The sequence below is a fragment of the Panulirus ornatus genome, chromosome 56 (genome assembly GCF_036320965.1).
Source record: "Panulirus ornatus isolate Po-2019 chromosome 56, ASM3632096v1, whole genome shotgun sequence".
NCBI classification, from domain to species: domain Eukaryota; kingdom Metazoa; phylum Arthropoda; class Malacostraca; order Decapoda; family Palinuridae; genus Panulirus; species Panulirus ornatus.
In genome coordinates this window covers 11,236,161-11,261,649 of record NC_092279.1, presented here as the reverse complement: position 1 = coordinate 11,261,649, position 25,489 = coordinate 11,236,161, and the positions used below count along the sequence as shown (strand labels likewise).

Here is a 25,489-nt window from a genome sequence, read left to right as displayed (position 1 = left end):
TTGAACCACTCTCCTCAGAGGTCTTTTGGCAACGAAAATATTCATACTGCTTCTCTCCTATATGAATAGCTAAGTGCTTCACAAAACTACTCTTCTTCAAGGTCTTTTGGCAATATGAGCATTCATGTGCCTTCTAATTTCTATGAATATTCATGTGCCGTGCTAAGTTACCCCTTTGAGAAAAAGTCTTTTGGCAATGTGAACACTCATAAGGCTTCTCCCCTGTATGAACAGCCATGTGGTTCACTAAACCAGCCCTCCTAGAGAAGGTCTTTTGGCAATGAGAACATTCATATGGCTTCTCTCCTGTATGAACAGCAATGTGCCTCACAAAATCACCTTTCCTGGAGAAGGTCTTTTGGCAATGTGAACATTCATGAGGCTTTTCTCCTGTATGAATGACCATGTGCTGCACTAAAATACCTCTCTGGGAGAATGTCTTCTGGCAATGTGAGCACTCGTATGGCTTTTTCCCAGTATGAAGAATCAAGTGTTGCACTAAATGACTCTTCTGGGAGAAGGTCTTTGGGCACTGTGAACACTCATATGGCTTCTCTCCTGTGTGAATAACCATGTGCTTCAGTAAACTGCCTCTCTGGGAAAAGGCCTTTTGGCAATATGAACATTCATGTGGCTTCTCTCCTGAATGAATAGTCATGTGCTGCACTAAAGCACTCCTCTGAGAGAAGTTCTTTCTGCAATGAGAACATTTATGTGGCTTTTCTCCTGTATGAACAACTAGATGCCGTACTAAATGACTACTCCAAGAGAAGGTCTTTTGGCAAAAAGAACATTCATATAAATTTTCTGTCTTGTGAACTTTCATGTGACTTCCAAGTTCATAATGTGAGGTAAATTTTTTCTGGCACATAGAACACTTGACAGGTATCTCACTTGTGTGTGTAACCATGTTTATTTTCATACTAGAACTCATTAGAGATGTTTAATTACATGAAGAAGATTATATTCTACCCTCCATGATGCAGTCTTGTTAAATAAAACCAAACAAAAGGCTGTTGTGCTTGAACACCAGAGATGGAGAGCATGATTCCTGATGGTGTGGTGTGTGGGACTGCACAAAAAGATCAGTTTGTTGTGCTCTACTCTCGGCTAATGGTCAATTGTAGTAACTTTAATTCCACTGCCTTTACATGCAAATCATGAAACACTACAACCACAATCCAAAAGAATTAAGGTTTCTAGTTCTGTGGTTCACAATACATATGACCCAAAAACTATCATCTAGTTTTCTTTGTTCTTACAGTTACAAATTTTAGATTGTCTCTGCAAGCAATTCTTATTGTCTCTTACACTGCCAGTCCTTTATTTGTGAACGGCTATTGACCATTATTGATATTACATGTATCTGTAAGATTATTTTCAGTAAGAGCAAATAAAATCTCTTAAATATATACCTCCTGCAATCAACTTTGAGATGTAAGTTTAAGTATTTACTTCTCCAACTCTATTCACTATAAATTAAGTTAAAGTTCAAACTGGTACTTTTGACAAATCAATTTGGCGCTGGCTGTAAATTTAAGAGGCTCATTAAATGAGATAATATAACCGCTACATATCCATATAAGTTATGGAGAAAGAAATGAATCATAAAAATATCTCGGTATCATACTTTTTACATATATATTATGAACAGCTTAATTGTGTTTAACCACAATCCTTGTCATAAAGAAACATATCAAGTAATAATATACTGTATCTTAATATTAAAGAGAGTACAACTGTACTATACATAAATGCATATCATAAAGAAAATTGCCTAATGGTGACAAATTCAATAAGTATCATACAAAGTTTAATTGTGCTAAACATTAACATTGGTCCCTCTCATTAACAGAAAAACATTTTCCTCGGACTGTCTTGATTTTGCTCTTGATACTTCTCAAAGCCACAATTAAGTTACTGTTGTTATAAGTACTGTTATCGTTGTACTTGTTGTTACAGTTAGTACAAATGATTATTCTTGGTATTTTCAGATAATTATACAGCTGGTGGTGCCCTGATCATCAATGATAATTCCAGTGACGTTGCTTGTCTTTTGTAGCTGGTTGTAGGACTGTTGTCCACTGTTGTGATGCTCTACCTGATGATATAAATTCAAGACTTCATTCAAGTGGCAACATATCAGTCAAGAAATTTCAAAGGTTCATATGAGCTGGATATCAGGACCTGCCAGTGGTAACAGAATGAACATTAATACTGAGTGTTGACAGTAATACCGGTAAGGCAAATGAAGTAAGACTTGCATAAAAAGATGATAAGACAAAATGAGTTCATTGGCATCAAATGTTGACAACAGAGGGAGGTTTTGTTTTGTTTGTCTGAAGGCTTTGTAGTGTTTCACTTTAATATCACATTTACACGGCATATAAGAGGGTGTGCAGGGGCACATTGTAACTGGGCCCAGGGGTCCATAAAGGGGCCTGGTAATTCATATATCTTTATATTTATCATGGACGGAGTATGGGAGTATAGGAGCATAAGGCCTCAAAGGCAGAAAATTGACATAGCTCTCCATTTCACCTTTCTCTAATCTTCCATACCCCTTTTGGCCTGACACTGTATTACAAGTTACTATTGATGTACATTGTATATAAAAACATATATCTTGTTTCTATCAGTTTAGTTAAGCTGCAAACACACCAAAGCGTTGGTTTTTCAATGAACACAAAGTTGTTTCTTTAGTGGCTATTTTGTTGTCAAAAACAGTATTACCACTCAAAAAAAAAAAAAAATCTATACAAGATTAACCTAAAAATCCAAAGATGGATCATAAAATACCAAGATTCTGTAATTTCATGTAAATGACTAAATAAGGTACACATCTTACCCTAACAAGATATTATTATTATTTTTTTTTTTTTTTTTTGTCGCTGTCTCCCACGTTTGCGAGATAGTGCAAGGAAACAGACGAAAGAAATGGCCCAACCCACCCCCATACACATGTATATACATACGTCCACACACGCAAATATACATACCTACACAGCTTTCCATGGTTTACCCCAGACGCTTCACATGCCCTGATTCAATCCACTGACAGCACGTCAACCCCGGTATACCACATCGCTCCAATTCACTCTATTCCTTGCCCTCCTTTCACCCTCCTGCATGTTCAGGCCCCGATCACACAAAATCTTTTTCACTCCATCTTTCCACCTCCAATTTGGTCTCCCTCTTCTCCTCGTTCCCTCCACCTCCGACACATATATCCTCTTGGTCAATCTTTCCTCACTCATTCTCTCCATGTGCCCAAACCATTTCAAAACACCCTCTTCTGCTCTCTCAACCACGCTCTTTTTATTTCCACACATCTCTCTTACCCTTACGTTACTTACTCGATCAAACCACCTCACACCACACATTTATAAAAAAGGAAAAAACTTTAGCAAATGCTTCTTCATTTCTATGATACTCATTATCGCCTGGGTGGAGATGCCATTTCCCACGTTTTCATGTTGGCTTTCTAACCACGTACCTATGGCACTGCCTAAGTATTTTGGTAATGAGAACATTCATGTGGCTTCTCTCGTGTATGAATAAACATGTGCCTCACTAAAGGTACCCTCAAGAGAAGGTCTTTTCGCACTGTAAACATTTATGTAGCTTCTCTCACGTATGAATAGTCACGTGCTTTACTAAATCAACCTAGTGGGTGAAGTTTTATCCCGCGTTAGCGAGGTGGTGTGAAGAATTGAGGAATGAGCCTTAGAGGGTATATCCTCAATTGGCCCACAACTCTGTTCCTTATGGAAAATTATAATTTATCATAATTCATAATTTATATATATATTTTTTTTTTTTTTCATACTATTCGCCATTTCCCGCGTTTGCGAGGTAGCGTTAAGAACAGAGGACTGGGCCTTAGAGGGAAAATCCTCACACACACACACATATATATATATATATATATATATATATATATATATATACATATATTTCTTTTTTTTTTTCTTTATACTAATCGCCATTTCCCGCATTAGCGAGGTAGCGTTAAGAACAGAGGATGAGGACTGGGCCTTTGAGGGAATATCCTCACCTGGCCCCCTTCTCTGTTTCTTCTTTTGGGGGAAAAAAAAAAAGAGAGGGGAGGATTTCCAGCCTCCCGCTCCCTTCCCTTTTAGTCGCCTTCTACGACATGCAGGGAATACGTGGGAAGTATTCTTTCTCCCCTATCCCCAGGGATAAATATTCCACTTAAATATTCCACTTAAGAATAGTCTTGAAAGACATTTCATTGTATGCAGTGGTATATGAAAACCATACACAGCGGAAAAACTAACAATAGGATACCTGCATTATAGTTGAAAATTTGAAAAAGAAATATGAACCAGAGAATATTGCTAATGAATGCAGAGGTGTAGGATGCAGTGAGATCTGTTTTTCTTTGGGACATTAGAGTTTTGATGATAGTTGATTTTAGTTAAGTGAAAATAGACTGGGAAAAAGTATTCACATAATGAGAAATATTCAGATATAAATTTTTAATGTATTTAGGAAAATATTTTCTTCAAACTATTTTTTTTTCAAACTATTCGTCCATTTGCCGCGTTAGCAAGGTAGCGTTAAGAACAGAGGACTCGACCTTTGAGGGAATATCCTTACCTGGCCCCCTTCTCTGTTCCTTCTTTTGGAAAATGAAAAAAAACTGAGAGGGGAGGATTTCCAGCCCCCCGCTGAATAAGAGAGCTGTCTTTAGAAAAAGAGTTCTCAAAATGAGAAACATTCCAAACTCTAGACTATTAAGGATCACATTGGCCATATCTACCTGGGTGAGATCAATGGAATAATACCTGATTATTCTTGGTTCTTTCTCCAATAATCACATGATAAGTTTTAAGCAACAGGTGATATGCTTTTATTTTTCTAACAGAGTATCATATATGATGCTTCCCCTATCCCTGGGGATAGGGGAGAAAGAATACTTCCCACGTATTCCCTGCGTGTCGTAGAAGGCGACTAAAAGGGGAGGGAGTGGGGGGCTGGAAATCCTCCCCTCTCATTATTTTTTTTTTTTTTGATTTTCCAAAAGAAGGAACAGAGAAGGGTGAGGATATTCCCTCAAAGGCCCAGTTCTCTGTTCTTAACGCTACCTCGCTAACGCGGGAAATGGCGAATAGTTTGAAAAAAAAAAATAGAAGAAAATATATTTTCTCGGAAAGCAAAAATGGGTATGTTTGAAGGAATAGTGGTTCCAACAATGTTGTATGGTTGCGAGGCGTGGGCTATGGATAGAGTTGTGCGCAGGAGGATGGATGTGCTGGAAATGAGATGTTTGAGGACAATGTGTGGTGTGAGGTGGTTTGATCGAGTAAGTAACGTAAGGGTAAGAGAGATGTGTGGAAATAAAAAGAGCGTGGTTGAGAGAGCAGAAGAGGGTGTTTTGAAATGGTTTGGGCACATGGAGAGAATGAGTGAGGAAAGATTGACCAAGAGGATATATGTGTCGGAGGTGGAGGGAACGAGGAGAAGAGGGAGACCAAATTGGAGGTGGAAAGATGGAGTGAAAAAGATTTTGTGTGATCGGGGCCTGAACATGCAGGAGGGTGAAAGGAGGGCAAGGAATAGAGTGAATTGGAGCGATGTGGTATACTGGGGTTGACGTGCTGTCAGTGGATTGAATCAGGGCATGTGAAGCGTCTGGGGTAAACCATGGAAAGCTGTGTAGGTATGTATATTTGCGTGTGTGGACGTATGTATATACATGTGTATGGGGGTGGGTTGGGCCATTTCTTTCGTCTGTTTCCTTGCACTACCTCGCAAACGTGGGAGACAGCGACAAAGCAAAAAAAAAAAAAAAAAATACATTAAAAATTTATATCTAAATATTTCTCATTATGTGAATACTTTTTTTCAGCCTATTTTCACTTCACTAAAATCAACTATCATCAAAACTCTAATGTCCCAAAGAAAAACAGATCTCACTGCATCCTACACCTCTGCATTCATTAGCAATATTCTCTGGTTCATATTTTTTTTTTTCAAATTTTCAACTATAATGCGGGTATCCTATTGTTACTTTTTCCGCTGTGTATGGTTTTCATATACCACTGCATACAATGAAATGTCTTTCAAGACTATTCTTAAGTGGAATATTTTTTCATACTTGATTGTCATTTCTCACATTAGCAAGGTTGTTCCAAGAACAGATGAAGAAAGACCAAATTCGCTCACATCCATTCTCAAGCTGTCATGTGTAATGCACCGAAAAAAAAAATTCCCAAAATTCTTTAACTGACATCTCTTTCCATCAGCCATGCTGAATATTAGTTTATACACTACTTAATTTTAAGATATTTTAAGACAAGATGTCACTATTTTTTTGAACTACCACAATTTCATCCTTAACAGAATTTTTATCATATCTCATGTTATACCATGACTAAAAACTAGAAAAAAATTACTCATCACTTCTTACTCCTAACAATACTGATGACACTCTCTGGCTGTTTCCCATCTATTGCATGTTGATACCAGCCATGCAAGAAGGGTTTGCCTCTCTGTAACTAAAGAGATGAATAAGTGATCATCCACACTCACACACCATGGTGATGTACACTATATGAACCCTACCTGTCCACAGGTTGATACAGGTGTCTTCTAGGATGTAAGAGCAGAGAGCTACCACCTGAGATGTGATAACCCTCAAAGTCTGAAAAAATACATTAAAAAGTTAAATCATATGCAAACAATATCAACAAGATTAAAAATTAACATAATAATCTTCACAGTGTCTCAGAGGTAAAAAAAGCAAATCATCTTTCAGACCATCTTGAAGTTATCACAAAGCAATATCTGCCTGGTGGGAAGGGTTAGCTAGTCTTAGGCATACGACAACTAAATAACCACCGTTATGCACATCCAAGTGAATGTCAACGCTGCTTGTCCATAGGTTTGCAACTGCATCTCATGGTTTTCAAATGTAGGGCATTACCTCAATAATGAAGTGGTCCTCATAAAGATATCATTCTTGCATCAAATATATATCATTAGCTTCAGGTTGATAACCAATTCACTATCACAAAAAAAAATTATAACTAATAAATTTATACAAATCATGGTTGCAGATTATTTTGGCTCTGCCTAAATAACAAAGGATAGTGAGAAATTCTTACAAAACTACTTCCTGAGTCAAGTGGACTAACTAAAATGTATTAACCTAAATGTTTCATACTGCTACTAACATCACTTGAAATTTTATTTACTTTATCCATTTCCCATTGTTGACATATTTTAACCTTGTTCCGTTTAGTTCTTTTAATATTCAGAACTGATTAATATTCAGTTGTTTCTACACCCTTGTTTAGCCAGCTCATTTGCCACATCATTCATATATATACCATAGCGAGATGGAATCCACATAAAGCTATCTTATCCTAGTCATTTTATGTCATGTATACTTTTCTTACATAATAATGTTCTCATCCTCAAGAGCTTTCAACATAAAAAGGTACCATAGTCATTTCCCAAAGGCAGTGGCTATATTTACGGTAACGTAATAGACTATCTTTACGTGAGTTCCGGTCGGGCACGCGCATCGGTAATATAGGCCATTTGAAGGTCCGTGGCATAGCTAACAAGCTAATTAAAGAATTCATTCGTTCAATTTTTAGGCAATATCTCCACTGATATGCGTTGACTAAGAGTGTATAAGGGTTAAGAAGTTAATCAGAGACTAGTATGCGCGACCGGAACTCACGTAAAAATAGTCCACAAGAAATGTACTACGATACCGTAAATGCAGCCACAGCGTATTCCAAAACTAGTTCACATATGAAGTTAAACATAACAGAAAAAATGACAAACACGATGCGAGACTACAGTGATAAATTAGCAATACAGGTTTCTGATACTGCTTGTCATCCAACTTTACAGACAGTTACAATAGTTGGCCACTTTGGCCACCATACCTGGCTTGCATATCAGACAAATAGCGAAGCACTGTCTGCAGCAACAACAAATCCAGCAAGCTGTTATTACGGCAGCGCACCATTCTGGCAGCACACAAACATATCTAGCACATACAGCAAGCATCACATAAACATGTCCAGCGCATCCAACAAACCACACACATACTTACCCAGCGAATGTAGCACGAATATAACTATAACCAAACCTATCCAGAAAGCTGATATAAAGTTTTCTAACAACATACGAATATTTTTAGCAAGCAGCGTACAAACATAAGGAATAAACCAGAGAGCACACAATCATATCTAGTGCAACTAGCAGGAAGAGCACAAACTTATTTCATAGATCAAGCAAGAAGCACACGAACATAATCTGTAAATTCAGCTGGCAGCATACAAAGATAGTGTATCCAGAAGAAAGCACACAATCTTATCCAGTACATCCAGTACATAAACATTTTCAGCCCATTGAATATAATCAATTCTAATTTTACACTGATGCTAGTAACTCAGACTCTGCTCAGGTCTATCAGGTTTCAATAATTATGAAGTTAGGTGTATCTATTTCTCTAGTTGCATTCCTTAGTCTATTAAAGGTTACTGGCACCATAAGATCCTATATACTACATTGTAATGTAATACAATTACATTGTAATGTAATACTACATTGTAATGTAATTGTAAATATGGAGATAAGGTATTGTTATTGGTCTAAAGTAGAACTGAAAAGCCAGGCAGCTAACAAAAAGCTGGGTTTGTTTACCCCTTGGTGTCTGGTAAGCTGGATGTTGTTCCCGGCACATTTCTTATTGGACTAAGTTTTCAGCACATTATTCTACAAGGAAATATGTACAATGGCAACAAAATGGAAAGGGTCAGGAGATAGATTTAGAACGATGTACTTCACTTTGTCTGAGGAAAAAAGGGCCCTAAGAGATAAAGGTGGCAACTGCTTTTAAGGTGAAGTTTAAGCTCCTAGATGCACTTAGCAAGGAAACATCAATATTAGAGCTCATCTTGCAGAATAATATATTTAATTTTTCAGAACATTATAATCTCAAGGGGCGGCTGGTATCAAGTGCACATGACCAGGAAGCCCAGGATGTTTAGAGAAAGAATGCCTGGTTAAGGTAAAGACCATTAATGTAGTAAGCTTAGCAGTGATAAGATGAACAAGATATTGCTACTGGTATACACATTGGATCATCTCATCAGTATATTGGAGAAGCTGCCTCATGTACAGTGGGCAGAGTGGAGGACTGTGGGTAAGAGAACATCCCAAGCAATGAGGTAATCCTGCACTTGCTCAGAGTGAAAATAAAAGTAGGACTTATGGGATATATCAAACATCAGGTTTATCAGAGCTATTATGGTGTTCTAGATGTCAGTGGTTGAGACCTGTGAGAGTTAGATGTTATATAGGTAGAGGTGAAGGGCCTGCTTCAAGCAATGAACAAAGGGACATTGCATGAAGAAGGTGATCATTGGGGAGGTAATGTTGTCTGTATGTCTCAAATGATCAGGTATCATTCTTCTTGGAATCAAAAGTGCCCACTGAATCTATGAACAAAGCTTGAAAGAAAGCAATATTATGTAAGACATATTCAATCCTGAGCTCAACCATGCCATCAGTTTTACGTGAACCTTCATGGTACATTAGTATTCCTTCATCTTTCAAGAAAGGAAATAAAGACAAAAGCTCCAGAAACCTCTCCTAGCAAATCAAATCTCCATAAGCCTCTACCGAAATTTTTCTATATTCAGTGCTAGAGTATGGAAATAACAGAGGGCCATCAAGAACTGATCAAAGAATTCAATGACCAAAAAATAAACACTCCATGCCAATTGGTACAAGTGATTCAGCAACAGTTGACTAGAAACCAGAAAGATGCATCAGTAGAAGAGGATAGGTTCTTACACTTCCTTTGAAGTAATGTTTTAACTCGAATAATATATCAGTAGTGATTTTGGACAGAGATGGAAGCTGACTGTGAATTGGAGGAAGGTTTTTTCAGGTCCAGTATGTAAGGGCCCTTATCAAAATGGGTCCAGAACAGGTGTGGTTTATCTGTGTATTGAAAAAGGAGGTAATCTTAGAGGAAGAGGGAATACATGCCTTCATCTCCACAACAACAACCTCTGATTTACACTCAATAAACAGAAGCAAGGAAAGTCCAACAGAATATAGTGTCTAGTGTGAGGAATAGTAATACATCAGGAGTAGCTTGAACAGTGTATATTCTGGGGAGCTTCAGTCCAGACTGCAACAGGGACCAAATACAGAAAGATGGGAGCTCTATGTAATATATAAATATAAACAAATTAATATTTATTATTTATCTACTATACTTTGTTGCTGTCTGCCGCATTAGCGAGGTAGTGCAAGGAAACAGACGATAGAATGGCCCAACCCACCCACATATAGATGCATATACATAAACGTCCACACACGCACATGTACATACCTATACATTTCAATGTATACACATATATACATACACAGACATATACATATATACACATGTACATAATTCATACTTGCTGCCTTTATTCATTCCCGTTGCCACCCCACCACGCATGAAATGATAACCCCCTCCCCCCGCATGCGCGCGAGGTAGCGCTAGGAAAAGACAACAAAGGCCACATTCGTTCACACTCAGTCTCTAGCTGTCATGTATAATGCACTGAAACCACAGATCCCTTTCCACATCCAGGCCCCACAAACTTTCCATGGTTTACCCAAGACGCTTCACATGTCCTGGTTCAATCCATTGACAAATTAATATAATCTATATATTACACATCACATCCTAGTACTCTCACACTAATGTGCACAAGCAAATGTCTCATGAGATCATTCTTCAGTGAAAACAGTTTCTAACACTGATCACATCCAAATTTTACTCACCTTTATGCACAAATGAATGTTTCTTAAGATTATCTTTCTTTGAAAACAGTTTCCCACATTCATTGCATGCAAACTTTTTCACACCAATGTGCAGGGACAAATGCTCTTTAAGAAAACTTTTCCTTGAAAACAGTTTCCCACATTTATCACATAAAAACTTTTTCACTTCACTGTGCACAGACAAATGTTGTCGAAGACCACTTTTCTGCAAAAACTGTTTCCCACATTCATCACAACCAAAGTTTTTCACACCACTGTGCACAGACAAATGTTCTTTAAGAGCACTATTCCGTGAAAACAGTTTTCCACATTCATCACACGCAAACTTTTTCACACCACCATGCACAAGCAAATGTTTTCGAAGATTACTTTTGTTCAAAAACGGTTTCCCACATTCACCACATACAAACTTTTTCACACCACTGTGCACAGGCAAATGTCTCTCAAGATTACTTTTCTTAGAAAACAGTTTCCCACATTCATCACATCCAAACTTTTTTATGCTGTTGTGCATAGGCAAATGTTCTTTAAGATGACTTTTTCGCAAAAATAATTTTCCACACTCATTGCATCCAAACTTTCTAACACCACTGTGCACAAGCAAATGTTTTTGAAGATCACCTTTCCGCATGAACTGCTTCCCACATTCATTACATCCATACTTTTTCACACCACTATGCAAGACTGAATGTTGCTGAAGGTCATATTTCTGCACAAACAGATGCCCACATTCATCACATCCAAACTTTTTTACACTATGCACAGGCAAATGTCTTTTAAGAAGAGTCTCACAAGAAAACAGTTTCCCACATTCATTACATGTAAATTTTTTCACGTGTCTTAAATCTTCCACATCACTCTGCACAAGGAGATGCTTCTGAAGATTCATCCTATCTGAAAACAGTTTCCCACTTTCAGTACAGCCAATATCTTTCTGAACATTGTGCAAAAGCAGGTGCTTCTCGAGATGATCCTCCTGTGAATTAAATTTCCCACATTTCTCGTATGTAAACTTTTCCTCTTCACTAGACATTGTCAGTTTCTGTTGTTCTTAGTACTGGATGCAGTTTCACTCAGCACCTGAAATGAGAGTTGTCTTTAGAAAGTGTTCTCACAATGTTTCACCTTTCAATCTCTGGGCTACTGAGGAATACATTAGTCATATGAAACTGAATGATGACACTGAAATAATGCATGATTATCTTGGGAATTCTGAGAAATACACTAATTTCTGCACGAGAAAAGATATTCATAGCATGACCGCTAACAGTTACTTCAAATTAATGAAGCAGACAGTAATTCATCTGAATACAGTTGCAACATATTTACATATGCATGAGAGATATTTTGGTAGGCAAGATGTATATCTGCTTTGTTTCATCATCAAATTTTTCAATATTGTATAGTATCAAAACTATAATGCAACTTTTCCTACAGTTACTTTCAACATTGTGTATAATACCACTGTATACAATGAAATTTCTCTGAAGACTGTCTTTCCAAGGAAAAATTTTCAAAAATTCCTAACATGAATATATTCTTTCCACCAGCTATTCTGGATCTACCATATTCTAATCAATATTAAGGGAAGATGTCACTCTTTGTTTGAACCTTAAAGGGATTTTCATAATAAACTCATGTTTTACCTTTAGACTTACAGTGATAACACTTATCTCTATATACCTTACAATATTACTGACATTTACATGCTGTTGCTCTATTATTGTAGGGTAGTAACAACCATAAGAGAAGGATTAACTTCTCTGTGACTTCTAACATAAAAAGTCCTCATCCAAACACACATACTGTGGTGAGGTAAGCAATATCAACCCTACCTGCCCACAGCCTGGTACAGGCGTTTTCTAGGTTGTAAAACCAGAGAGATACCACCCCAGATGTAATACCATGCAATATCTGAAAAGAGAAAAAATACATTCAAATACCTTGATGTGTAGTACATCAAAAATGATTAAAATCATCATACTCAAATGACAATAAGAAGATTATAAATGAATTCATTGTGAATTAGTGAATATATATATAGGGTGGGGGAGGGAATGAAGGTCCTGGGAGCAATGAAGAATGTGTAGAAAGAGAGAATGTTATCTCGGAAAGCAAAAATAGGTATGTTGGAAGGAATAATAGTTCCAACAATATTGTATCGTTACGAGGCATGGGCTAAAGATAGGGTTGTACAGAGGAGGGTGGATGTGTTGGAAATGAAAGGTTTGAACACACTATATGGTGTGAGGTGGTTTGATCAAGTAATTAATGAGAGGGTTAGAGAGATGTGTTGTAATAAAAAGAGTGTAGTTGCAGGAGCAGAAAAGGGTGTGTTGAAATGGTTTGGACATGTGGAGCAAATGAGTAAGAAAAGGGTGACAAAGAGGATATATGTGTCAGAGGTGGAGGGAACAAGGAGAAGTGAGAGACCAAACTGGAGGTGGAAGGATGGAGTGAAAAAGATTTTGAGCGATCAGGCTCTGAATATTCAAGAGGGTGAGAGGCATGCAAGGAATAGAGTGAATTGGAACGATGTGGTACACAGGGGTCGATGTGCTGTCAGTGACTGAACTAGGGCATGTGAAATGTCTGAGGTAAACCATAGAAAGGTCTGTGGGGCCAGGATGTGGATAGGGACCTGTGGTTTCAGGGCATTACACATGACAGCTAGAGAATGAGTGTGAATGAATGTGGCCTTTTTTTGTCTGTTTTCCTGGCACTACCTCGCTAATGCAGGGGGTGGCAATGCTGTTTCCTGTGGGGTGGGGTGGCACCAGGAATGGATGGAGGCAAGTATGAATATGTACTTGTGCACATATGTATATGTCTGTGTATGTGTATGTATGTGCATGTATATGTATGTATATATACGAGTATGTACATGTGTGTATATGAGTAGATGGGTCTTTCTTTGGCTGTTTCTTGGTGCTACCTCGCTGATGCGGGAAACAGTGATTAAGTATAATAAATAGATATTTAGTAAGATATACATTTAAACCTACATTTGTTCTTTGTCTGTCTGTATTCATGATGTGAAATATCATGAAAGCTCTCGAATCTTCGTGTTTCATTTTCCTGTGGCTAACAGAATATTTGTGAATCATATGTTCTTTTATGATTTATCTTCATATATAGATACACTAGGTAGCTCATGCTCCTCAATTTTACCCTTGACTGCTACAATACCTACTCTCACATTCAAATCACCCATCATTAACACATGATCCCTTGCATCAAAACAGCGGACACATTCACTTAGCTGTTCCTCCTTGGACCTCACTAATTATCACCCAGTTGTGCGCAGGAGGATGGATGTGCTGGAAATGAGATGTTTGAGGACAATGTGTGGTGTGAGGTGGTTTGATCGAGTAAGTAACGTAAGGGTAAGAGAGATGTGTGGAAATAAAAAGAGCGTGGTTGAGAGAGCAGAAGAGGGTGTTTTGAAATGGTTTGGGCACATGGAGAGAATGAGTGAGGAAAGATTGACCAAGAGGATATATGTGTCGGAGGTGGAGGGAACGAGGAGAAGAGGGAGACCAAATTGGAGGTGGAAAGATGGAGTGAAAAAGATTTTGTGTGATCGGGGCCTGAACATGCAGGAGGGTGAAAGGAGGGCAAGGAATAGAGTGAATTGGAGCGATGTGGTATACCGGGGTTGACGTGCTGTCAGTGGATTGAATCAGGGCATGTGAAGCGTCTGGGGTAAACCATGGAAAGCTGTGTAGGTATGTATATTTGCGTGTGTGGACGTATGTATATACATGTGTATGGGGGTGGGTTGGGCCATTTCTTTCGTCTGTTTCCTTGCGCTACCTCGCAAACGTGGGAGACAGCGACAAAGCAAAAAAAAAAAAAAAAAAATTCTGGAATATCTTCCTTACACTCTTTCACACATTCCTGTAACTCCCTCAGCAACAGAACTACTTTAGTTAACACAAACCCTACATCTAAAACAATCAGCATCCTTCAAAATACTCACTCCATCTTTCTCTCCCTGTTACTGTTCCCCTATCTACTCCCTTCACTGATACTTCCATTGTTCTCTTGATCTAATATTTTTCACCTTCCAAAACATTTCCTTTTCTTCCCAAAGAATACCATATTCCTCTCACCTCAACTTTTGGTTGCCCTATCTTCAGACCCTGTTCCTCCTTTTTGACTTCCTACCACTTCCTTTTGCACAACTCTTGATCCTTGCCTGCATGTAATATCCACACACCTCTCCTTTTCTCTCTCACAGACAACTTAACTTCCTCATCCCGCTGCTCACTACTCTTTCTCACACTTACATCCCACCTTCCTCATGGCACTCGCTTCACTTGCGCATGCAAGCAGTGCTTCCCTAAATACCACCCCCCATCCACCCACACCTAGTTTCACTTCGTCTCACTTTATGCTATTCCTTGCCCAATCCCTCCTGGTAATTATGGGGCTAAGGATGTCTGCAGGTCACCACTAACAGTGGACCATCAGATGTGTAGGATGGGGGCTTTCCCCACTTAATTTTTTATGAAGAGCTTTTGGTGTATTTCTATTAAGGGAAATTTTTGCAATAAGGTTGAGAATCATGGGTCTGAAGTGAGGGGAAATAATATTCCAGAGTAGCCTGAAGTTTATTATGGAGAATTTCAGTACACACTGCAACAGGGGCCCAGTATAGAGAGAAGGGAGCTTCATGTGATATCTAAATATTAACATGTAAATACTACCAACATATTACACATAACAACCCAACACTTTCACACCAATGACCAAAAAAAAAAAAAAAATGTCTAATGATCACCCTTAAACAAGAGAAGTTTCCCCACATTAATCGCATCTAAACTCTTATACATTACTGTGCGTGAACAAGTGTCAATGAAGATGACTTTTCCACACAAAAGGTTTCCCATATTCATCATATTCAAACTTTTTCATACCAGTGTGCTAAAGCAAATATTGCTGAAGATGACAATTCCATACAAAATGTTTCCCACATTTGTCACATCCAAACTTTTTCACACCATTATGCACAAGCAAATGTTTATTAAGATTGCTTTTACATAAAAACTTTTTCCCACATTCATCACATCCAAACTTTTTCACACCACTATGCCCAAATAAATGTTTCTGAAGGTGACTTTTCCACACAAAAAGTTTCCCACATTCATCACATCTGAACTTTTTCACACCACTGTGCTCATACAAATGTTGCTGAAGATAACTTTTCTGCACAAACAATTTCCCACATTCATCACATCCAAATTTTTTTACACCACTATGCTCAGACAAATAACGCTGAAGATGACATTTCCGAATGAATTCTTTCCCACAATCATCACATTCAAACTTTTCCACACAGCTATGGATAGACAAATGTTGTTAAAGATTACTTTTTTGCAAAAACCTTTCCCCACATTCATCACATCCAAACTTTTTAATGCCCCTATGCACAAGCAAATGTCTTCTATGAACATCCTTACAGGAAAGCAGTTTACCACATTCATCACAAGTAAATTCTTTTTCTGAAGGTTTCTCCTATGTGAATATAATTTCCTACTTTCAATACTGCCAATTTCTCTCTGACCATAGCGCAAAAGCATAAGCTTCTTGAGATGATCCTCCTCTAAATATAATTTCCTACATTTCTCATAAGGAAACTTTTTCTCTCCACTAGACATTGTCAGTTCCTGGTCTATTCTTAGTCTTCAGTAGCAATTTCACTCAGTATCTGAAACAAGAGAGCTGTATTAAGAAATGATTCTCAAATGTGTCTCATTTCAAATTCTGGACTTCTGAGGAATATATTATTCGTATCTACCCGAGCAATCACAGTGGAATAATGGACGATTAACTGCAGAATTCTAAGGAATACACTAGTCTTATTAATTTTCAATCATAATTGTACACAGTTCCCATAAAATGAATAATCCATACAATAATTCATAAAAACAAAATATCAATGTACTGTAAACACTTGTTACAAGTCTACCTCATGTATAGGTCGACCCTTGATTTTTTGGTCAAGAAATCATTAATTTCTGCCTCATTTATAGGTTGACCCAAATTTTTGAGGATAATAGAACAACAAATTACGGTAATAAAAAAAATTTTATGGCATATATATTATCCCTGAGGTAGGAAGAAAGAATTCTACCTCCATATTCCTTGCGTGTTGTAGCAGGTGACTAAAAGGAGAGGGAGCAGTGGGCTGGTAATCCCCCACCTCCAGTTTTAACTTTTCCGAAAGAAGGAATAGAGAATGGGGCCGAGTGAGAATTTTCCCTGTAAGGCTCAATCCTCTGTTCTGAACACTACCTCGCTAACACAGGGAATGGCAAATATGTATGAGACTGAGTGTGAACGAATGGGGCCTTTGTTGTCTTTTCCTAGTGCTACCCCTGCACATATGAGGGGGGAGGGTGATGTTATTCCATGTGTGGTGGGGTGGCGATGGGATTGAATAAAGGCAGACAGTATGAATTATGTACATGGGTGTATGTCATACCGTGAATGAAATGTCTCCTTTGATGAGGCTGTATCACTGGGAGTACAGTCTCATCAAAGAACTTACACCAAAGGAGTCTACATTTCCCTGCTTCAGGAAGTAGCACAGCCTTGGGCTCCAGGAGCCTTTAGAGAGGCATTAGGTAATACCTCGACTTTCACAGAAATTTGTCCTGGAGTAATTATAAGTAAATGAATATAAATATCTTACCTTATCTTCCAGCCCTAGGAGTCCCTTCTATCCTCATGAGGCTCCTGCAGCAACCAGGAAGCTGGCCACGTCTACCAGTCGGGACCACAGGTCATACCTTGTTGTGATGGTGTGTGTGCTGACTCTCTGATATGGTGACAGCTTATTCACAGAGAAAACAGCAATTCACTTGCTGACAAGTCCTCCACCCCTACCAATGAATTAGTGACTCCTCCTACTACTGTTGCCTTTTATATGAGTATCCTTGTTCTGCATGTCTCCAATGCTTCTGAAGGTCTTCATATAGTTTTATCATTATATTTACTGTCATATTGTATATATTTCTAAGTTTATTTTCACTCTTGCTTTCTCATAACATTTACATCCATCATATATATATATATATATATATATATATATATATATATATATATATATATATATATATATATGTGTGTGTGTGTGTGTGTGTGTGTGTGTTTAATAAATCATCAAACAAGCCTCTAATCAGTCTTATCATTACTCACTGTAATCATTTATGTAAGAAGGGTGGGCCAAAATCAACACTGACTGAGATGACCTTATATTCACAGTATTTTTTCTATGTACGTACTAACGTGTCAAGTTGAATAAATAGTAATACAAGGATGGGCCGAGAATGCAGGGCAGACATGTCAGTTATTTCAGTTGGTTGTGCTATTTTTCATTTTGCATTTAAGTATGTGCTGAAGTTGGATAAACCATCAAACAAACTATTGTTGGCTATCCCATCATCCTTAAGTAATAATTATATGAATAATAAGAATCTGCTCAGATCCACATGGGCTGAGATCTATAAGTATAAACTAATAAATACATTTAATGATACCATAATAATATAATAGTCATTATGATATTATACACAAATAAATATGGCAATAGGAGCAGAGGCTGAAGTGTCAGGTGAAGGGTCCAAAATGTCGGTATACATTACCTAAGGACGAAATGCTGGTAGAGGCCGAACTGTTAACAGGAAGCCGAAGTATTGGCCAACTGCTTTAATCTTCCCTTGGATCGCCAGTAGGACTGAAAGAGGGGTAAAAAATTGACCATACTCGGCGTGGAGCTCCATACCCCGTACCACCATTACCTATATGCACCATGCCAAAGCACCTAGTCTCACCTAACTCTATTCTAATCAGCACTATACACCAGAACATATGTGTGGAGGTACTAGATGTGGGGAATCCATGCTGAGTATGGTAAGACTTTGAACCCTGTTGATAACACTGCGACCCTTTATCGAATATCACGCGTCTTACCTACGGTAAGTAATTCCCAAAGATACTACAACCAGTTCAAGCAATATGGCTCACTAAGAGGGACATAACGATCCACCACAGGCACTTCTGGGGTCAAAACGTTTTTCATAAAACACCAAAAAGTCGAAAAAATAGGTACGTTTGCCAATTTCCAAAGCTTGTTTTCGATGCGGAGCTATAACAGATCTTTACCACGATGTGCAGCTACACTGGATGATGAACAATTTAGGATTTTACTGTTGCTTAGTGATTCTAACTTTACAAAGAGTTATAAAAGTAGTACATCATACCTGGTTTGTATATAGTGCAAAAGGCGATGAGACATGTACAACATAACAACAAATACAGAATTTGTTGTCAAGCCAGCGCACAACTGCAGCAGCACACAAACATCTCCGACGTACATGTTCAACGCACAGGTGATATACAGATTCAGCGCTTTCAGCAAGTAGCAGACAAACATGTTCAGCGCATCCAACACATTATTTTTATTGATTTTTTTTCTTCTGAATAACGATTTACAGATACTTTAAGCGGCCCAGCATTTTATTGATAACATTTATCAAAATAAAAAGAATATATAGAAACTATGGTGATGAAGACTAAACAAACAATGGTAACGACCATAGTGCAACACTATCAATAATCATCGGAAGTATTATAAGTAAATGTACATAAAAATGAATTAAAATGAAAAGACATATCAATGAATATAAAACATATAGTTGAAAAGATTCAAGGAATTCTACAATCACAAACTAAATTAAACTCAAAATATGGATATTACTAGGAAACAATGGAAATTACATGGATCTCACTGAACAGTAAAATAAGAAGTAGAAATTTACGCAAATACAGAAATAGAATACTACGAATGGAAATATTCTAGGTACTGTTTTTACAGTGTTACGTACATTTTGGTTCGAACTCATCCGAACCAATACTAAGATATTTACATAAACACCAAACTGCATACAGAAACATTCAACAGATACTTATTGATAAGGATGAAAATCAAAATAATCCTACTAGAATAAATGGTAGATGAAACGCTTTACAATGTTTCATACAGTTTGATTTGAACTCGTCCGACTGATTAAAACAAGACGTTCACGAGACGGTAAGTTATCATGAAGTGCCACGCTTATCAGGATATTCAGTTCAATTTTTGAAATATGCTGACAGACTATGAATCACAAATCGCCTGAAAATACTCATACATGAAACAATCTCAGTAAGAAATATATTGGAACAAGAAAATCATACAATGACTCTGTCAGGTCTGTGAACAGTTGACTTAGTTCGTGTTAGTCAGGATCAGCAAGAGTGCAGGAGCATGTTGAGTGTTGAGTTCTGCAGCTCTGTCACGCCAGTGAAACGTTTCACTGTGTAGTTGTACATCAACCCCCTGGACGATATCGAGGTCATCCAAATGATGAAACTTCATCATTTCCGTAATCTCATCCCCTCCTTTCCCTTGACACAGAGACGCCTGTTTTCCCTAAGACGCCTAATGCCTGAGACGCATGTTTTCCCTGAGACACCTGTTGTCTGAAAAGCCAAATTGCCTGAGACGCCTGTTACAAGTTCATTTGGACTTGGTGATTACCGAATCGTCTGTACCTGTTGATGAGTGTTTGATTACCGTTCTTATAGTTTGTTCCTTTGTTTTCTAACCTAGCGAAAAACTGAAAAACAAAGCAACAAAGGATGTATCTGTCAGGATGCTGTTGTTGTGGACTGTGTGTCGTCCTTGTCCCAAACTGACACTTTCTGCCACATTGCTAGCATTCTTCTGAGCTGTTGGTGTCTGGTCACGCTAAGCGGCTTATCAAATTTTTCTTTCTTCAGGTCTACAAACTCTGGTTGCATGAGGGCATTTTACAATCTTAGAATGTTTACTCGTCTCTCCTGTAATTCCCAGGGGTCTAAAACAGATGCACTTCCTTCAAGGAAGGCGGGTGTCTCCTGTTGAACCAAAGGATCTACCTCTAGCATGGTAACATCATGACGTGTTGATTGCACGTCCCCCACTTTAGTGTCCGCCATTTTCTCCCGCAGTACCAGCGTCACTTTTGAATGTATCATATGAAGTACGTTTAGGATGTGAATCCTTATTTCTCTGAATAGGGATTCCAGGTATTCTTTCCTGCTTATTCCAGGCTGGAGGAGGAGGAAATTCTTGTAGACTTGTGAATGCACAGTACGGTATCATGACACAGGGCTACCGATGTGAGGCCAGACCAGAGGGCACCTCAAAATCCTTCGTTCTTGGTGTCACATTAGTACTTACAAAAAGCAATGATTCCTTTTTTTTTTTTTTAGCTGCGTGTACACACATCTTCACATGTTGCTATAAACAATCATATATATACTCCTACTCATTTAGTCACATTAGTTTCTTAGCACACTCTTTAGAGAAACAAATGCGCATATATAAACACATAGTCAAGCACTTTGCTTCATAAATATCGTAAATTGATTGGTGTCCAATGTCTATATAACTATCGTATGCTAATGTTATCATCTACATACAAAATATATGGCATGTGTGTTCGTATAGGCACATATAAGAGGAGCATCAACAGGGGACCACCAAGTTATTAGAGATACCCATGCACGTATTTCGTTGTCTCCAATTATCTTGGCTTGAACGAGAAAAATTAATATAATGAATGACATCAGTATCATTACTACCATAATATCATCTATTATTGTTCTTTAATTTTCGTGGGCAAATGTTAAAATTAAAAGTTTATGTAACATTAGGATTTTAAAGTATTTTTTGTTGGTTATTCAATATTCGTTGTCACAATATCTTTTGATAAATAGGTAACCATGGTAGTCTTAAGGAAAAAACATTCAAAAACAAGCAAAAAATTACTTCACCGACCTCGCCAGGATTCGAACCTGGAATCTTCTGATCCGTAGTCAGACGCGTTATCCGTTGCGCCACGAGGCCGTGTTGCACTACGAGGCCATAGTGTACGAAATGGGAAATTTATTAGAAATTGAATAAAATAATCTTCGAATTGCAGAAAAAACGTTTGCAGATGAATTGTTTACAAGCGTCATGAAAACAGGTTAAACATGACAATCTACCAAGAAAGATCATGATGACGTATGTGAACATGACTGCTGCTGCGATCTTCTCTGTTATCTTTTATCTTGAACGTAATTTCACACAAGAATCAGAAAACAAGAAGGAAGCCCATCCTAATGACCTCTCTTAAGTCGTTAGATTATCTGGATTAGAAATTTTACCCCCAAATATACAGACTAGGTCAAGTTACATCTCCACTGCTTCATCAAGATCAGTGATACTGTTGATTACAAAGTATATTTGAAAGGCTGAACCATCGAGATGTGGTGCTGATTAAATCAAGGTTTACTACATACACGTGAAATATGCCCGACGTATGTGGACCATGTGACAATCACAGTGCATGGCGCCACCACCTTCGTCATACATTCTCACTAGTCTCACGTTGTTGTAAGTGTTAAAAACTTTTCGGTCATTGGATGTGGCTTGACGTGACGGCCTTAATGACCCTGGCAGTTGATCTTGCGTCAGGACGACCACTTCGTCAGTACCTCAGTCTTCAGGTGAGGTCTTTCCTCTCGAGACGTCCCTCATACTGGGAACCCTTCTGCACTAGTATGATGTCCTCACTCGTCCTGGCCACCTCCACGTACCCTCGCTCACTTATCTTCCTGGAGACTTCGTCCACCTCATCGCCCTTCTTCCACTCTACACACAACACCTGCGAGAGAGACACGGTTTGTCTTAGAACACTGAGGATAGGTGTCGTCAAGCAAGGGTCACACACACAGTGTGTTCATGATGTTCTAGTTATCCACAACGTCTGAGGAAGGTGTTAGGTCGGTGGATGTAGTTTGACGCTGATGGTCTTAATGACCTCGGTAGTTAATACCCCTCAACCAAACAACCAACCAAACTATCTAACGAGTCCTATGTACAATAAATGTATTTGGAGTAAGAATTGTCTTTGATATCATGATTAGATTGGTCTGCAAGCTTAGTCATCTTGTGGTTATATCTTGAAAGTTAGTGATCTTGATTATCCTGGCAATACATGAGCCGAGAAGCCCAAATGATCAACCACTCACCAGGGAGAGGCTCAGAGACCACGACCTCAACCCTGCTTTATATAACAGTTCTACCATGGACGGACATCAGAGAAGTATAAGACTTTTATGGAGCATTAAAAAGTATCGTCAGGACACAAACACAAACTTTATAGCCGTCACTACAAACATCATTACTGATCCAACTGCTGCAGCAACTTTACTACGACTGACGTAACACCTTAATACCACTAACGCAACAACTATACTACTTACTTGAACTTTGAATTTCTGCAGGTCGAGGTGACCTAACACGGCCATCTCAGCCCCTTCAATGTCCAGGATCAGGAGGTCAACCTGGGTCACCTCAAGCGCCAGGAGCAGGGACTCGAGAGGTAAACACTGTACCTCCTGGAACCACGAGTTAGAAAGTACCTGTCGAGGGAAGGAAGTCACTGGCGAGGTCAGATGCACCAACCATCAAACATCGAGATGAATGGATCCTAGTGTTCACTGTCTGCGCTCTGGGTATACCTACGTACTTATCTATACTTCTATTTACCACCTAATATGGCTTGTTTGATTGTAAATTCCAGCTAAATCACAGATGTTTCTGGAAATACTATACGTAAGAGGAGGCCGGTGAAAGATGTATAAGAGCAGACACTGACACCAGAGTACAGGGAAACAGGTGTGTTGTGTCGCGTGAGGAGGGAGACAACCAACTGACCCGGTCACTGGAGAACTTGGAGAGGCCGTGCATGGCTCGCGTCTTGAAGCCCAGATTCTTGGCCATGGGACCAGAGAAGTGAGGAAGCTGGTTGAACATCTCCTGAAACACATGAAGACCATCACGATGATACAACTAATACTGATGCTTAACACTGAGCCGATGGCTTACTGAAGTAATATCATACTCTGGTATTAACAAAGATTTTTTTCTTAAAGTTCTGTTCACATTAGGATTATATGGATATTCCTCTGAAAAAAACAGACTGTACGAAGAAATGGCCATAGTTACAATTGTATCATTTTACATCGAAAACTTTATGTAAAATAATTAGTTCCTCGAATGATGGAGAATGAACCTACATAATGTTTACAAAACCGACATTAAAGATCCAAAACAACATCTGTTTTCTTTTAGTTATTTAGTTTTTAACTGATTGCCATTTACCTTTATGTGTTTAATGTTCGAGCTTATGAGTAAGGCAACTGTGTCAAGATTCATATCAAAAACCCAGTTTTATCCATCAGTAAAATTCCTCTTTGAGGGAAGTTTTCATTTTCTTTAATCACACCTTGGATGGGTACGGGTAGGGGGCGAGGCAGACGTTGGCAGCCCAGGAGCGCCTGTGTTTGGTGATAAGGGCCAGGTAGTCCTTGCGGTCAGCCTCCACCAACAGGCCAGACCAGCCTCGCTCCACCTCCAGCCACAGTGTGTTGGACATGGTCTCCCCATCCAGCGCTCCAGCCTCCACGAAGAACCCATCGGTCTGGAAGAAGATACTAAGTTTACCGTTGTGGTTTATCAGTTTACTGTGTACATACAACTTGCTGGGTCTTGCTTAAATAGGCATCACAAGTCTTCTGTTGACAAAGGAAAAACGTCAAGACAAGGGTCACGCTCTGTTCAGAAATGAAAAAAAAATAAGATGAAGTACGATTGTACGCATGCTGATACTTGGTCACCGTTTCCAGCGTCAGCGTGACAGCGCCCAGAACAGACGCAGAAAGACCCACATCCGCTCACACTCAGTCTCTAGCTGTCATGTGTAATGCACTGAAACCACAGCTCCCTACCCACATCCAGGCCTCACAGACCTTTCCATGGTTTACCCCGGACGCTTGACATGCCCTGGTTCAGTCCATCGACAGCACTCTCACATATCATCATCCTTGTATCCATAACTTGTACTTTAGGAACATATAGTGCAAAGCTTGTCAAAATCCTGGACGCTGAACCAACCAGAACTTTACCTGGAACTAATCATCTCTTGTTCTGTGTTGATACGTCAAGGACTAACCTTGTTCTGGAAGAGGATCCTCAGGGACTCGTTGTAGAACATCTCGCTCTTCTCTGGCATCAGTGAGGCTATGTTTCTTTTACCCAGTAGATTGTAGGGCTGGGTGGAGGGCGGGTTCAGCACCTGGAAGTACATTTTAGAGGCCTTACATCCGTCTGTCTGTCTGCGTCCCTCAGCACCCATTCCAACTTTGCATTATATCACCAAGGAATGACTGGCTTATCTAATCCCTGGAATAACCTGAAGGCTAACGGGTCAAAGGCCACATTTATACGATTTATATTGACCCGAGACTTGAGTTCCCTATAGAATATTGCCATAAAGGATCTTCAAACCAAATATGACTAAAGAACGAGAGCAATGCTCATGTTCCTGTTCATTGGATTCATAGATACTTAAAACAAGGATATTGTAGCTGTATATACACGTCAGGTGGAACTTCTGGTGCATTAAGTTTAGGTAATGATAATAACATATTAAGCAATATTACACATGCCATATATCTTAAGAAGATAGTATGCTGGAATCTATATTGTGGTGTTTAATGTAGTAAATAT

The 25,489-nt window shown here is 38.7% G+C and overlaps 1 protein-coding gene and 1 non-coding gene across 10 annotated transcripts in view; both read right to left on the bottom strand.

Moving 5' to 3' along the window:
• Positions 1–1,622: 1,622 nt before the first annotated feature.
• LOC139765880 (uncharacterized) overlaps positions 1,623–25,489 on the bottom strand; it is a 25,579-nt gene continuing 1,712 nt past the window's right edge. The window contains exons 4-13 of one of the 9 annotated variants that reach the window (XM_071693763.1): positions 24,933–25,055; positions 24,207–24,401; positions 23,636–23,737; positions 23,182–23,340; positions 19,107–22,580; positions 16,379–18,580; positions 12,672–12,750; positions 7,929–11,916; positions 6,592–6,670; positions 1,623–2,101 (exon numbers count right to left, since the gene is read on the bottom strand). In XM_071693763.1, the coding sequence (XP_071549864.1) occupies positions 22,419–22,580; positions 23,182–23,340; positions 23,636–23,737; positions 24,207–24,401; positions 24,933–25,055 (741 nt within the window). In that variant the 3' untranslated portion in view covers positions 1,623–2,101; positions 6,592–6,670; positions 7,929–11,916; ... (1 more) ...; positions 16,379–18,580; positions 19,107–22,418. Of the gene's footprint in view, positions 2,188–6,591; positions 6,671–7,928; positions 11,917–12,671; positions 12,751–16,378; positions 18,581–19,106; positions 22,581–23,181; positions 23,341–23,635; positions 23,738–24,206; positions 24,402–24,932; positions 25,056–25,489 lie in introns of those variants that run through there. The other 8 variants (XM_071693760.1, XM_071693756.1, XM_071693757.1 and 5 more) reach the window with 8 other exon arrangements.
• Positions 21,706–21,778, bottom strand: TRNAR-ACG (transfer RNA arginine (anticodon ACG)). The gene has a single exon. It is a non-coding gene; the product is annotated as a tRNA-Arg (tRNA).